This window comes from Schistocerca nitens, unplaced genomic scaffold, assembly GCF_023898315.1.
Source record: "Schistocerca nitens isolate TAMUIC-IGC-003100 unplaced genomic scaffold, iqSchNite1.1 HiC_scaffold_465, whole genome shotgun sequence".
Classification (NCBI taxonomy): Eukaryota; Metazoa; Arthropoda; class Insecta; order Orthoptera; family Acrididae; genus Schistocerca; species Schistocerca nitens.
Window position 1 is genome coordinate 822,393 of NW_026045998.1, and position 16,850 is coordinate 839,242.

At 44.8% G+C, this 16,850-nt stretch overlaps 2 protein-coding genes across 4 annotated transcripts in view; both read left to right on the plus strand.

Annotated features, from left to right (window-relative positions):
* The window catches only part of LOC126232155 (uncharacterized), a 75,150-nt gene extending 60,665 nt beyond the window's left edge, over window positions 1-14,485 (plus strand). For all 3 annotated transcript variants that reach the window (XM_049942460.1, XM_049942461.1, XM_049942462.1), the window contains one exon: window positions 11,950-14,485. In XM_049942460.1, coding sequence (XP_049798417.1) covers window positions 11,950-13,427 — 1,478 coding nt within the window. In that variant the 3' untranslated portion in view covers window positions 13,428-14,485. The remainder of the gene's footprint in view (window positions 1-11,949) is intronic.
* Window positions 1-16,850, plus strand: part of LOC126232159 (uncharacterized) — a 237,293-nt gene that overhangs the window by 114,034 nt on the left and 106,409 nt on the right. The gene's annotated exons all lie outside the window — the stretch shown is intronic.

The window sequence follows — 16,850 nt, forward strand, 5'->3', positions numbered from 1 at the left end:
TCTTGACCGCTTCAGGCAATCGAACTTGCAGGATTCTAATTGGTAGTAAGCCGACTAATTAAGAAACTAAGGTGGTCGAAAAGGGTTACAACACATAAAGAAGTAAGTTATCATAAGAATATGCGTATATTAGAACCAGGGGCTGTAATACTGCGAAGAACGGTCTTTCCAAAATTTCGGCTGCAGCCGATAATTTACTGCAGACACTCATACAAATAATACTGGCACATAAAAGGAAATACGCATTGTTAGCAAGTTACTAAACAAGCAGACTCTTACCCCATCTGTTGCCAGACTGAGCTGCACTCTGCAGCAAGTCTACGAGGTGTGGCTAGAAAAAAACCGGACTAGTACTGGTGAAACAATAAAACGAATGCAATAAGGCTGAAAGTCGCGTGGCCTGTCACGTGACTCTCGCTCCGCCTACTGCTCGAGTTTCATCTGCCTATCTGCCTCCTGCACTCAGTCTGCCCGTGGCGTCTGTTTTAAGTAGTTGACGTTTTGTCTGTGCGTCGGAAAATGTTGAGTGTACAGAAAGAACAGCGTGTTAACATCAAATTTTGTTTCAAACTAGGAAAATCTGCAAGTGAAACGTTTGTAATGTTACAACAAGTGTACGGCGATGATTGTTTATCGCGAACACAAGTGTTTGAGTGGTTTAAACGATTTAAAGATGACCGCGAAGACACCAGTGATGACACTCGCACTGGCAGACCATTGTCAGCAAAAACTGATGCAAACATTGAAAAAAATCGGTAAACTTGTTCGACAAGATTGCCGTTTAACAATCAGAGCAGTGTCTGAGTTAACAGGAGTTGACAAGGAAAGTGTTAGGCAGATTCTTCATGAATGTTTCAACACGAACAAAGTGTGTTCAAAAATGGTTCCAAAGTGTCTCACAATTGAACAGAAGGAACGCCGAAGAATGATTTGTTCTGACGTCCTGGAAAACATTGAAAGTGATCCCACCTTCTTACAAAATGTTATTACTTGTGATGAATCGTGGTTTTTTACTTACGATCCCGAAACTAAACGCCAATCGATGCATTGGAAAACTCCTGGTTCTCCACGACAAAAAAAAAGCACGAATGTCAAAATCTAAATTCAAGGCAATGATTGTTCTTTTTGACATCAAAGGGATTGTGCACATTGATTGGGTACCAGAGGGACAAACAGTGAATCAGCATTACTACATTAGCGTCCTGGCTACCCTACGTGAGCGAGTACGGAGAAAACGGAACGATTTGTGGAGAAAAAAGTCACGGATCCTTCACCAAGACAATGCCCCAGCTCACAGTGCGTTGTCAGTGAAGACGTTTTTGGCAAAACACAACATTCCCATCTTAGATCATCCGCCCTACTCACCTGATTTGGCCCCCTGTGACTTTTTTCTTTTCCCTAAAGTCAGGTCAGCTTTGAAAGGAACTAGATTTGAGACTGTTGAAGCAGTAAAAGAAAAAGCGACGGAAGTAATGTATGGACTTACCGAAAATGATTTGCAGCATTGCTATGAATAGTGGAAAATTCGTATGGAGCGGTGTAGAGACCGAGGAGGAGAGTACAATTGAAGGAGATAACATGAAATTGTAAATAATTGTAAATAAATGTTTTTTCCAGCATCAGTCCGGTTTTTTTCTAGCCGCACCTCGTACATTTGAAAGCGTCGCGTTAACAGTTACGACAGGAAAAATACCAGCTGCTAATGACCCACCACGTGCATGAAGAGGGCGACAGAAAACGAATGTCTGGGAGCAGGAGAGATCGACCTTCTGTCGGATGTATGTATTACACTTCACAAAATAGACATCGTCGACATTCGAGAAATGTTGGAAATATACCATTCACTTGCACCCTGAACACGGAATGAAAAACGACGCGTCACAGTGATCACGAAGGTTCGCACCATCGAGATCGAAGTCCTTGGGAGTTACAAACCGCGGAGGGCGTTCAGCTAGATATCCACTCCTTTCAAAAAAAAAATGCATATACGAGGTGCATTCAAGTTCTAAGGTCTCCGATTTTTTTTTCTAATTAACTACTCACCCGAAATCGATGAAACTGGCGTTACTTCTCGACGTAATCGCCCTGCAGACGTACACATTTTTCACAACGCTGACGCCACGATTCCATGGCAGCGGCGAAGGCTTCTTTAGGAGTCTGTTTCGACCACTGGAAAATCGCTGAGGCAATAGCAGCACGGCTGGTGAATGTGCGGCCACGGAGTGTGTCTCTCATTGTTGGAAAAAGCCAAAAGTCACTAGGAGCCAGGTCAGGTGAGTAGGGAGCATGAGGAATCACTTCAAAGTTGTTATCACGAAGAAACTGTTGCGTAACGTTAGCTTGACGTGCGGGTGCGTTGTCTCGGTGAAACAGCACCCGCGCAGCCATTCCCGGACGTTTTTGTTGCAGTGCAGGAAGGAATTTGTTCTTCAAAACATTTTCGTAGGATGCACCTGTTACCGAAGTGCCCTTTGGAACGCAACGGGTAAGGATTACGCCCTCGCTGTCCCAGAACACGGACACCGTCAATTTTTCAGCACTGGCCGTTACCCTAAATTTTTTTGGTGGCGGTGAATCTGTGTGCTTCCATTGAGCTGACTGGCGCTTTGTTTCTGGATTGAAAAATGGCATCCACGTCTCATCCATTGTCACAACCGACGAAAAGAAAGTCCCATTCATGCTGTCGTTGCGTGTCAACATTGCTCGGCAACGTGCCACGCGGGCAGCCGTGTGGTCGTCCGCCAGCATTCGCGGCACCCACCTGGATGACACTTTTCGCATTTTCAGGTCGTCGTGCAGGATTGTGTGCACAGAACCCACAGAAATGCCAACTCTGGAGGCGATCTGTTCGACAGTCATTCGGCGATCCTCCAAAACAGTTCTCTCCACTTTCTCGGTCATGTTGTCAGACGGGCTTGTGCGAGCCCGAGGTTGTTTCGGTTTGTTGTCACGCGATGTTCTGCCTTCATTAAACTGTCGCACCCACGAACGCACTTTCGACACATCCGTAATTCCATCACCACGTGTCTCCTTCAACTGTCGATGAATTTCAATTGGTTTCACACCACGCAAATTCAGAAAACGAATGATTGCACGCTGTTCAAGTAAGGAAAACGTCGCCATTTTAAGTATTTAAAACAGTTCTCATTCTCGCCGCTGGTGGTAAAATTCCATCTGCCGTACGGTGCAGCCATCTCTGGAACGTATTGACAATGAACGCGGCCTCATTTTAAAACAATGCGCATGTTTCTATCTCTTTCCAGGCTGGAGGAAAAAAATCGGAGGCCTTAGAACTTGAATGCACCTCGTACAATCATATTGGAGTAACGGGCTGATGAGAAATGGTGATATGAGAAACAATCTGTCTTGGAGTGGGGGGGGGAGGAAAGAAGAAACTGGTGCGAATCTCTTCTGAGCACGTGGCGATGTTCGAAATGGTTTGCACCATCCAGCAGGCTGCTACAACGGCCCTGTCTGAAAGAGTTGCCCTCGCCACTATTAAAACCGTGGCGCTTCTCTGCCGGCTGTTTTACGCATCACTGTCCAGCAGAACTAGATGCTTGCCCACAACAGACCAAAGTATCAAAGGAACTGAGCCCTGATCTGTTGTCGCTGCCATTGTGTAAAATCACCTAAATCGCAAATCCAAGCCTACACATCTCACAAATACTTCCTGTGTGACGACTATCTGACCCAGTATCGCAGAACCACCTGACCTATCCCAATTACAAACAAGACCACCCATCAGTAGGACGAAAAACCCGTCCAAGTTGCAAATTTTTATTTTTTATTCATTCGATGATTTGTTTCGGACAGAGACCCATTTTCAAATCACCATAACATAGTCGAAAATGGCATTTCCGAAGATGTCAAAAATGTGCAATGAACATTTACAGTGCATACAGGTAACTCATTGAATGAACAAAACCTTGGGACGGTTTTTCGTTCACTGATTACCAAAAGTTGCTGACCCAAACTACTGCAGCATACTGGAAGTTCGTAAAACCACCCATGTTAACTATGCCAAATGTACAATCCTAGCACAATTGTATCATCTACACAGCCTCAACTCGAATGATCTAATAAATATAAAGTAAACGCATTATTCACGACACTAAACTTACATTCCGCATCCCAACAACTACATGCACTGCATCCTCACCATCAAAGATATTGAGTTCAGATCCACAGTTTTCTACACCGTCAGTCGAGCTCACAGTCATCATCCCAACAGTTTTTTGTGTCGCGTCCCTAACATGAAAGACATCCAGTTTAGAACCACTGTTTTCCACAACATTCACTCTCTTTCAACGTCCACATATCGTCCAACAGATGACGATAACAGCCACAGTCACCTTCCATTTTAACATCCAAGTCACTTATTCCAAAAAGCAATCCAACTTTATCTTCAGCCACACCAAAACATCAGCTTAAAACCTATACCTAACCTTGTTTCGCCACATAAGACATCAAGACAAAGCAGCAGCATAGCATTCCATCCATATGTCTGTTCCATCAAATCAAAGAGATCTTCATCACTCACATGTTATCTCAATGCTACAACTATACTTCAATGAAAATTGTTACAGTCACGTAACACAGTCCCAGTCATTCTACACTCTACAAAGCACAGATAATTGCTACAACACACAATCAGATGGTATTGCCAATGGGTGCTTGTGAGACATCCTGATACCAGCACCTCATTCTGCAGATCAGAAACCCTGGGATTGCTGATACACATGAACAAAAACACTGCCACATTTTACATAAACTGAACAATCTATTGAAAAAGGATTCATTCTCCACTCATCCACAACAACCACACGTTACCAAACAACCTCAACAAGCCAGACTCAGTGTTTATATCTTAAAGATATACTCACTGTATCTAATGACTGCTCGGCAATTCGGTACATACAATGTCACACAAATACGACCACCATATCTCTTGGGCCCAGTTTAAAATACCTGTCTATAACGCCACAAAACGAATTAAATATAGCATTTACAACACAAGACTATAAAGCCACACATTTTGTGAGCGTGTGGGTTGGTGCTATTCTGTCATTCTGCGCAACAGATTTATCTGAGATTTACCCTTTGGCCCCTGCAAGATGCAATTTCCACCCCCACACTACTACAGAAGTCAGACACACTCCTAACGTTCTAAAGAGAAATGCCTGAAAAACTTTCAGCAATAAATACCTTCTGGAGTTGTCGACTGTAAAGAAATGACACAAAAATTCACAAAATTTCTTATGTAACTAGTGGGATACTTGGGTACTGGAGTAGTGCTAGTTAGTGTAAGAAAAACAGGAAAGTAACGAAAATTATTATTCATTTTGCAAAAATTCTGAGAAATCACAATAGCACTTTTATTTATGAATTGAACACGTTATCTGCGGGTTCTTTTCAGAATGTGAAGTTACCTCTTAAGGATAGGATTCGCTAATGAAATTTCTATACAAAGTTTAAGATTGTTATTGACTTGGCAGAATGGCTGAGAGCCGCACCTACTCAACTTGAATAATTATCGGTTAGAATGTTGCTAGGTACAGTCGAGTCTGTCACGTGTGATATGCAGTGAAGGGTACTGTTGTGGAGGAAATGTGGGGGTGGCAAGAGCTGTAGCTGTGATGACTGCTGTCTGCGCCGCTCGCTGCCGACAAATAAGATAACTCTCGTTCTATCTGGATTGACCTTAGCCAATCAAACTCTCCCTACGCCTTGATGACGTCAAGGACTCCTATTCACCCCTAGTCTATTGGCGTGCGACAGAGGTGCTCTCCCAGTGAAGTACTGAGGAGAGACTTGTTCCTCACTCTTTGAGTACACGTACGAGCGCACACGCTCTCGTTACGTGTTCTCGCTCCAAGAGCGACAACGGAATGGCCCCTCTGCACGCCAGACGTGAAGGAGTATATCTTTCGATCTCTTCCATTACTCCTTCAGCTCAAGGCGTCAGAAATATCGTCTGCCAATCAACATTGCTCTTCTAAAACGGGAGAATGACGTTTTGTTTAAGGTGACCAATCCGGAAATCTGTAGTATGGGTGTTTGGCGTTTGCTGTCTCCCTGTGAAAATCTCTGAAAGTGCGTGCTATGTGTAAAGAATGCGTAGGCTGGCCGCTCCCACACAATGTAGCGGAAATTGCTTTTAAGCCAAACACGGGGTTGTCCTTTCACTCGGGCAAACGCTGTCTGCTCTACAGGCGGTCACTGGCCGACGTAGATAGCTTGGGGACCGGCCTCCTGGGGTGTAGTTGCCTCTCTCCAGCTAGAAGCTCCTGTGACCGTCGTGTCTGGAATGTATGTGTGTACGCCAGCCTCGAGTATTTCAACCACAGTGCGCACTTGCGATTTATTAGTTATTTGCATATCGTTTACATATATTCATACAATACTGACTTTATCTTATCGAGTTTGGGCTCGAATGAAGCATATTGATGTGCAGAATATGATTGTGAGGGCGGAATATGTAAGCAATGAAGGAGACCACGACGCCTTACAATTTCAGGAAATTCTTATGAGAGGCTGCTCATGACTCCGTTACTTTCGACCTAATAAAAAAAAATAAAATTAAAAAAAAATAAAAAAAACATCTTATTTCCTACTAGCTCTAGTCAAGTTGTGTGATATCACACTGTATGCAAGTTTATATCCCACGGCTCACCTATGATTTAAGGGTAGTGTCCTTGTATACTAATCAAAACGTCATGGAACCCAGGTTCAAACCTCGCTACTGCTTAAATTTAGAACAAAAATTGTCAGTAATGATGGATGGGCGGATAGAGCTTCAAGGCACTTTTTTCCCCTGCTCCTAAAACCCTGAAGAGTCAGCAGTGCTCAAAGGCATGAGAATGCAGAAGGTAATAGGAACCACTGGTGTCTGTCCACAGGACATGTGGCCTATAATTGAAAAGTGGTATGATGACTCCTCCATTAGCGAAATATTCCGCACTAGTCGCACATTCGGATCTCCGGTAGGAAACTGGCAAGGGCCAGGTGTCCCAATGAATTATGTTTCCTGTATAGCTCCTTGTCTGGCACACCATGCTTCTTTTGTCACTGTAAATCTTACTCAACAGCATATCTCCATCTGCCTCGATAACTTCACCTCTTGGTGTAGCCTCTACTACATCAAAATCACTTATGTTAAAAACCCAAGGAATTATTACAATAAACACCACCAATCATTTCTCTCTCCCTAACTTCCACCATGGCACACATAAACATGACTGTGTGGTGGTACTCTCTTCAAAGGTAAACTGATTCGAATCCAGGTGATGGAAGAAATTTGCATTGCTGGTATTTCCCCAGTAATGGGAGGGGGAATTGAAGCACAAAGTTTCTCATCACCAGACCTCGTGTCAGTGTTCTACAGTACATTACCTCTCCTCAATGTATCATGATACACTGACGAGGCCTGTGACACTGTTGAGGGTGACATGTGGTGTCGACGATAATCGCCTGCAGCAAATTGTCAATCGACCACCGCAGAGATGCTGTACACCTAAGCAGCATCGCCACCGCCTATGAGAAACAAGTAGTAAGCCACTCCTCCTGTAGCTTCGAGGCGCCACACACGACAAGTATTTCCAGCTCTGCCAGTGCCTGGTACGAGTTCTGCCAGAGTCCAGCCTGAGTTCGGTTCTGTCTACGAGGGTATCAACAGTTCCATGACGACTGCAGAGAAGCGACGAATTTCTGCCTTCAGAGTGCAGTGTCGGCGTAACGTCACTCAGTCAAGCCTAGGCCAAGCATGCACGTACAGAGAGTCGAGGGCCAACAACAGACACATATTTGGCACAGTTGTAGTAAACGTTCAGTGCTCATCATGTGCAGACTTGCACTGTAATGCCGCTCAGTGTTTCCAGCAGCTCCTGTGTATTTGGACCCCAATTAATACCACACGTGCTCGCACAGCCACAGCGACGAGGAGCTAAAGATAAGTGTATTGCTTTCCAAACAATAAGGCGCTCTGATCATTGACTGTTTCATCTATCTACTTGTAAATTTATTAAAAGCATGATACAACAACGTGTGTCAGATGTGGATGTTAAGCTCTTAACGCATCCATTACAGTCATGTACACTCAACAGATAACTCCGGGTCACAGTTCTCTCACAATGCAAGGACAGTGTCCAATTACGTGGAGGAAGATAAGCGCCTGCAGTAAGGCGGTGGACCTGCTGCTCCATTCCTCTCTGCTGACATGGGCAGAGGACTCTCACTTTCTCATATCTTGGACTAATCACGCATCCCCAGCTTACAACAAACTCAAATTAAGAAGACAGGAAACTCGACAATGTGGGGATTCCATCATTCAGCCATCCTCTGTACTTGGGTAAAACCCACTGAACGAGGCGATGCTGTGGTAAGCTGTTGGCTCCAAACTTGATTTTCGACCATATTTAGTTTCTCTGCGATGTCCCTACACAGCTTAAGGTGAATGACATGACGGTTCCTATGGATGGACGCAGCTGTCCTGCTTCCCCGTTCTTCCTAATTCTGGGTTATGCTGTAATTGCTGTTTCACCAACAGGACGTTAACCCCTGATCTTGTTTCTTCCTTCGTCTTTCCAAAAGCCTTAGTGGCCCCAGTGTTACTTTCGCCAATATGGCTTGGATCTCAGCACTCTAAAAAATTTACCATCCCTTACAGTCTTAGAACACCTTGCACTCTGTATCATATTTGCCGTCTCAGACGCAACCTCTACCAGCTGATTACATTGCCCTCTCTTCTGAAGTTCCTCAGACTGTCACAAATTGTAAACGTCCCATAAACGTGGGGAACAAAAGCAATTTTTCTTGCCTATCCTCTGGATACCTAGGCTTCTGGTGCGCCCTTCTGTATTCTTTTCGAGCGGAACTTCAGCTGGTTGGTTCTTCCTGTTCCAGAATAGTATGTAGACACTTACTCCTCCAACCAGCTACAATCCTAGCGTATATGCCTCTTCAGTATGTAGATGACCCCGCTTCCAGCCTCCTGACCACTGTCATCCCTCCCTCACACCTCCCTCTACCCACATCAACTTGTCAATCATACTTCCCAGCCCACTCCAACACCTTGAATACATACACCCTTTCTGGCCGGCACCTGCATCATACTGTATTACCCTCGTAGTAGTTAGTGGGAACTGACTGCCAGTGACTTGCCAGAAGCAAGAGCCTTATCTTCACCATAGCGCCATCATCAACTTCAATGTACATGTGTTTATGCAGAGACGCTATGGCTTTTATTTTTTTGAAACCTATCATTTTATTCATTCTCCCCAAAAAGCAGCAAAGTGTCCGAACCTTGCGCACCACACGATAATGTGGTGGGAGTGGAATGAATAACAAAGAAAATGGAGTGTTTACGACAAAGTCGTGCATTCGGCTTTTCACAGACTGTGCCTGTGTATAAGAATCTTTCAGAACTTATTCGTCATACTGGGTATACATTTGCACTCAACACGCCAATGAGGTATACATTGGATGACGTGTAGCTTATCAGTATCACTCTCCTTTGATTTGTACTCTGAACAGGAATAGTGCTCGAGGAAAACGACCATCAGGACTTCTCAGAATGCAGTAGGTAAAGCCGTCATCAAGCTGAAGCCTGGTTTGGTCACCACAGTGCTTCGCGAGCCACTGTCCTACTGCAGGTTGTGGTCACTCGCCGTCTTCCTACTTCTGAACTAACTTACCCAGTTAATAATTGTGGGACAGTTAATTATTGGGTCTCCGAACAATTCTACAGTTCCAACATTTTCGATTTCCATAAATCAATGTCAGAGGTGAAAGAAGAGATAAGTGACAGAAGGAATCTCGGGAGCAATGCCTGAATCCCAAATCTCTGTCTGCATCTCGTGGTCGTGCGGTAGCGTTCTCGCTTCCCACACCCGGGTTCCCGGGTTCGATTCCCGGCGGGGTCAGGGATTTTCTCTGCCTCGTGATGGCTGGGTGTTGTGTGCTGTCCTTAGGTTAGTTAGGTTTAAGTAGTTCTAAGTTCTAGGGGACTTATGACCACAGCAGTTGAGTCCCATAGTGCTCAGAGCCACCCAAATCTCTGGAGTTGTAATGCCACATTCATCCACTCAGCAGCTGAGACATATATGTCCCAATCACATTTATTGCTGCATTATTATCATTACACTAGGTACAAGTGAGGTGAAGTAATTACACTTTTCTGCGTGTTTTTGAATGTATGCAAACAGAGTATTAACAGTAAATCGTTCATTGTGGTAAAGGTACTTCCAAAATCGTCAGTTACTGTATTTTGTTGTGCTTTTTCTCGACAATCTCGTGCTAACGAAACAAACTGGTGACAAATATGCTCCATCACTTTTTTTTACGCTGCGTGATGGGGTCACTAAGTTCACGGAGGAAAGTGAAATATCACAAAGACGAGAATTCAGCCTGCATCCTATTTCTTTGTACAGGACGCCTATGGAGTTATGTCAAAAGAGTATATTCTATATGGACGTAGTTAGATATATATATAAAAAAAATACGTATCCAACGGATCAGTGTATGGACGATCACACCTTCCTCAGATATCTGTGTGTCTCGTTGTCCCCCTTGCTTTATTGCGGATCGTTCTAGTAATTCTGTTTAGAAAGACTTCCTCAACACTTGTGTCAATTTTCCATTAATCTTTCAACGTTGAGCCACATGCGGCTTTATTATTCTTCATATTCAGTTATTTGCGCGGTAAGATCAAAAGTTTGTCATGACGATTTCAAAAGGTTGTTGAGGTGGTAATGTTGGGATTTCGTGGTAACCATTTTAATGTGGCTTTAAATGCTGCAGAACCAAATACAATCCGAGAATAAGTTGTTCATTAAGAAACCCACACATCTGAACAACAAAACGAGACTCAAGCTCCTTCCTTCTACAACCACACAAGATCCGTGACTGCCTTGTCACGGAGCTGAGATACTGAAAACTTCTGTTGTACAGAGAAATGGAAGTTCCCATTCGTGTAAGTTTCAAAAGAATGTGGTCCTAAGAGGTATTCTGATCACACAATGGCCCACAAAGGTGAGGTAGGTTCCTTTCCAACTCTTGCTGATAATGGGTACTTCCCTTAGACAAGAAAACAATATTTTTCCTGAGCAGACAGTGGTACATGGCACATTTATACGTAAACAACACTCTTGAGCGAGACATGGCAGAAGTCGCCACAACGAAGTACGGTAGGTTACAAATCGTTGCTCCACACCATTGTCAGATAATTCAGTAACAAACATGGGCCTAAATCCTTTCGCATTCATATTTTTTCAATATGGTCGTGCATTCTTGAACAAGATGCTTGAAGTCGAACCGCTCTTTTGCAAATGGTTTTCATTGGAGACTGCTCATCTGATTAAGAGTGGGTGACACACGTTTCCTGTCACTTTTTATTGCTTCCAATATGTGGTCTGGCTTTGAGACAGCCTAAAAATACAGGACATTTATCACAATCAGGCATGGCTACTTTACGAGGGGGACTGAGGCAAATGGTCTCATCATACCTTACATAGTTTTTCCTATCTGCGGATGTTCATGCACCCACGAATCCTCCACTAATCTCTCCTTTACAAGATAACTGTTGGTCCATGGATTCGGAACTCAAAGACTGCAGTGGTGAAACAAAAATATAATTCTGATAACATTGTTTTTTTTTCCATCTCCAATGCAGGAATATCAATAAAACCTATTTACTTCCTCATTTTTACTATGCCAAGAGCGATGCAGGGACTTCTTGGACACCCTGTAGATGAAATAGATGTGAATTTTAACAATATCTGTCTTTGTTAATACTCTTACTTTGTGTTGACATGCCGCCTTACATAGTTCTGGATAACTGAACCTGGATAATGTGGGTAAACGACGCCCAGGCTCGTCAGCCAGAGAAGACTTTGGATTCAGCTGCCTGCAGTGCACGGGCACCACCTACTTGCTGTCGTTTTCTTGCAGACGAGGAGTGGCAGCTGGAGGACAGAAGCCACGCTACGCTCTCTGTGAACACTGACTGCGTGCAGCTGTTGGTGAACGCCCTGGACCACCCCACGTGTCCGCTGGAAGACCTGCCACTGGAAGCCGTGAAGCAGCGCGAGCGGTGCCGCGTGCAGCTGTGGGACGACGTGGTGCAGAGGTCGCCCCACATACCCGTCACCAGCTACCTGGCCTACACGCAGAGGGTAAACGTCAACCTCTGCCTGCTGGCCTGGATGGCTGTCAACTCGTACGGCATTTGTCAGGACGTGCCGTTCAGTATGACACAGTCCGTGCACGATGCTCGCTGCTATTTCAATAGTCCTGATGATCAATCGTGTCTGCAGTCGAACGCTACAGACGCCATCTGCTCTGTTTCCAGAGCTATTCTGTTGCTAAAGTGTCGCGACTTCTCCTCCATTAGGACATCCCATAATTGTAAGTTCGCTAGTTTCGCATTTGGATTATTGCTTAGTAGTAGGAGTGTACTGTATGAAAAACTAACAGAAGAAACAGTGAACTACAAAAACAGTTTAACCGACGCCACCTTGAAATACAAGGATTTCAAAATAGACAGCTTGAAGCCTTTAGAAATCTCATTTATATCGGTAAATATCATTTTCCGTTTTTCGACTGCCGGAGTATACTTGTATCTTCCCCAGTTACGTAACTTGCCTGGAAAGATATTCTTGTCCTTTCAGATCACGTGCATAACCCAGATCCTGTGTTCTGAGGTCGTGTATCGTATGGCAGGCGTCCCTGACTTACCTACAGCAGTGCTGATAGACAGCGCCCTCACACTTCTCAGCTGTATCTGGCTGAACTCATTCTGCTACCAGATGTATGCTTGTGTTCGCCATCTCAGGCTTCCTGACCAGCTTCTACCTGCTGAAGTAAGCCAGTTATTCTGTCGTGAGGTGCTGTGTGTGCTTATACCGTGGAGTATAGTATGTGTGGCAACTGTTGCTTTGGAAAAGACGAGTAAATATCACCTGATCCACAGTCGCATAGTAGTCCTTGCAGGGATTTCAGTGTCTGTGGCATTCAATTTGGTTTGTCTCGGACTGCTTGGATACATGTACCTACGTACTCGGTGCTCCATGCGGCGACTCAAAATTGTTGATAACAAGAAATTTGCCACAAAGAAGCAATGTCTTTTTATGTCAGTTAAGGCCATTATATTAAGTGGAACAGGAATTATTATTAGAATTGGGTTCCACCAAGCTCAGGGAATAGCGCAGTTAGTGTACTATACACATCTAGTTACGATGGTGCAAGGACCAGTGCTCTTCGTCTGTTTCGTTTGCAATGGAACGACGCTCCCCGTACTCAAGAACAGGATACTTCTTTGGTGGAACCCAACCAACATCCCTGCAGGTCTAGAGCTGTGTTCAGCAGCCGAGAGGAATCTGGCCAGGAGAAACAATGAACAGTCTCCCTTTTCAGAATCCTCGCTGTAGCCTCCTTCAGTATTTTTCGCAAATAACTGTCTCCACACTACACTGCATTAAGCCCAGCAATAAAAATGGACTCTACCTGGTATGACAATATTAAATGTCATTAAATCTGATATCGTACAGCCAGTACTTTTCCTTCCTAACGTCTCCTTCATTTATAACTGTGTGCTTATTTGTGAGTGGTAGCCTCTGTCTGCCTATTCTAATGCACTGAGACTACTCACTAAAATTGTTGGGATATGCTTTGTGTATACAATAGGCTGCGTCAATCACACGGCCTGTTATATACAAGGAAAACGCAGCACGTTGTCGGAGGAATTCCCGTTCGTCAGTGTCATCTACCGTGGCGTTGGTGCATTTCTTGACACATGTTCGTATGACGTCTTTTCTCCGTTTTCCGTCGAGGGTCTGTCTTTGCAGTTTGTCGATTTTATTAATGTATAATGTATGATATTAGTATATATCATATTATGTCTGAAACAAAGAAATTTTCCATATGTGTGTGAAAGATGTACTTTTACATGATTTGTAATTCAAGTACCATGACAAGAGACATTCAGATACTTATAAAATCAAAAGAGAGGGGTCAATGACTGAAGTGGTGTGTGCATGAAAGTGTAAATGGGTTTGTTGAGCTTATTAGTGGTTCGATTACATAGAGTGGCTCAAACAGGTATAGTAATAAAGTAACACATGACTTGTGTGAAATGTGGCTCGAAGTGAACGCAAAGTGTCGAATGGCAGAGTTATATGAGATTAGCATTATTGGGTTTGTGAGACAAGATGGTGATTTGTTAAGCTAGAGGTTTGTAAGGGTACTATGGCAGATGTTAAAAGTTAATGTTCCATGTGCCACTCTTGAGCAAGGAAGAACATTACTTAAAGGCGTATTTACAGAAACAGTACTGTGGAAGGATAAACTTGTGCAAGTACTGTGAGTCCTGGAAAACATGTGCCATAGTAGCTTCACTAGAAGCACACAGTACGCCGAAATTGTTGTGATTCGTAATCAATAGACGATCTCCCATTTGTTCAAATAAAACCTGAGTGAGCAAAGTAAAGGAGTGTCTGTGTGAATTTAGTATCCAGCCCAACGGAAAATCCTGTGATAAATAGTACTACGTGGAGTGATTTTCGTGAATTGTGAAAGTACACCCATCATCGCGCACTTAGCAGGCACCCGCAGTGTTAACCGCGATTTCCGTACTGGACGCAGTGGAACCAGAGGGAGGCAAGGTGCCGGGTGCAGCCCGCCTGGCCACAGGGGGGCACCGGCAGCTCAACACATTCTGTAAAACCGTTTGACGAAGATTTGCAGGCCGTGCACCTCGATTCTTTCAGCGCAGCACCAAGCCAACCCTGGCCCGCTCTGCATGACGCCACGAGAGCGCGCCGCGGCCTTCTCTTTAGGTGGCGGCGGCCAGAGCCGACACGGGGCCCACCCAGACAAGCGTCCTGCGCCACTGGGACACGCGTAAAGCCAGTCCGACACAGTGGTCGCCTGCCGAGCCTCGACCCGCTGGAAAGTATCGAACCTCATCGCTCGAAAGCCAGTAGTTAACGGCCCTCGTGCTACCTACTTACCCCCAGGCAAGATCCCGAGTTCCGACTGCAGTACTGGGGACATTCACAGCCGAGTCCAGGAAATTACTTTCGACTGGCTGTACGAAATACACAGTTCAAACTCAACAGGAAGACGGTCACTCAAAAAACATTACTCCCAGATTTGGATAACAAACTGAGATTATCGCTATCCAATTACCCCAGCCAAGTCAGTCATTTGAGTCGGAGCACCACTGCCACTTAGCTAACATCACCGAGTTTTCCCTGAGCTACAATTCGCCGTGAACGCCCACACTAATTACTATGCAACATTCGCAGATAACGACAGGAAAGTTCTTAAGCGGTAATGGAAGCGCGCAAACGAGAACGCGTTTGGAAACTCGAGAACACTGTGCGTCGCGACACAGAACTCCGCTCCAGAGCACCCGCGACCCACCACGTCGGCCACACGGGCGCCGACGGCCAGCTTTCGATTCCCCGAGCTCCGGGCCTCTCCACCAAATCCTTCTACACTTGGGCCTTTCAGCCAATCAGGAGCAGCAGAGGACTGCAAGCCCCACCACTGGCCACTCCCTGCTGCTGCTTACAGCCGCTGCTGTCACGTTCTGATCTTCAAAAAGGCGAACCAGCGAGCAGATATGGGTGGTCAGGGAATCACCTGTTACAACCCTTTCACTCGTGGGGTATCAAGCATTAACTTCTGCAACCGACATACCTATTAAGGGCTTTCCTCTGATATATCTGGAGACAAGCATTCTCGCAGCCGAAACTGCTTGAACTGTTGTTACATGTACGTCGTTGTTAAACAGCACACGTGTTACTCAAACGATGTCCCCTGCAAAGTGCATCATGCGTAACTCGCGCCACTGTCGTCAAATGCAGCATTGTCAGAGCGACTCAGACTTGGGATCAGCAGTCTGCACAACCGCCACACTTTGGAACAGGGACGAACAACTCGCATCTGCTGAGGCTAAAGGCACAGAACTCAACGCTGACTGCGAGCGTTCTCAAGCAGGGCGTCCTGTTTCCGATATGCAACAACAGTTTTCAGCGCACCAGACTGAAGCAGAGAACTCTGTCTCCAGCAGATCTCCAGAAACGCAACGCTACGCGAACTAGCCGAAAACCCGGACAAGAAACCCGAAGTAAACAGGCAAAGCCGCCACAAACACGATACCCCAATTACAAAAAGTTTACACTCATCCAAATACATCTGACGAAGAACAAGGTTTACAACTGGTTGGGTGCAGATGGAATTAAAGCACATCTAACACAACTTATGGCACTTTTGCAAACCCTACAATAAACTATAAACTAAGAAGGTGGCAAAGAAACCGCCAAATCGTTGTAACCTGCACTAAAACAGTTGCCTGGGCCAACAAGTCGTTCACAAAAAAATCCGAAAAAATTTGCCAACATCACAACACATCCATAAGATATCTAAACCCGAGAGAACAGTTTGAGTTACTTACCGATGTGAAGCAACAGTAACAGAAATCACACCGCACGCCAAACACTAAGCAAAAGAGAAACCACACAGACTCATGCTCGCCTTTGTGATAACCAATTTTGACCGTGATACAACAAACTAAGAAACTGAAGGGGACCTAAAGGTACCGGGAAACTAAATCAGAATTCCCCGCTATTCCTTCCGGTCATCTATAGTTACAAAGAACCAACTAACAAGCTACTCGTTCACCATTTCAGAATGCACTGTGTACCTCACAAGGTTGGACTATTCAAACACTACCTCCTCAATAACAGCAACGTCGATATTGCAACACTTTCCAATAAGCCACGAAAAGCTGCGATATAAATTGAAATGTGAAGAACGGAGTCGAGCACAGCCTATCTCAACAAACA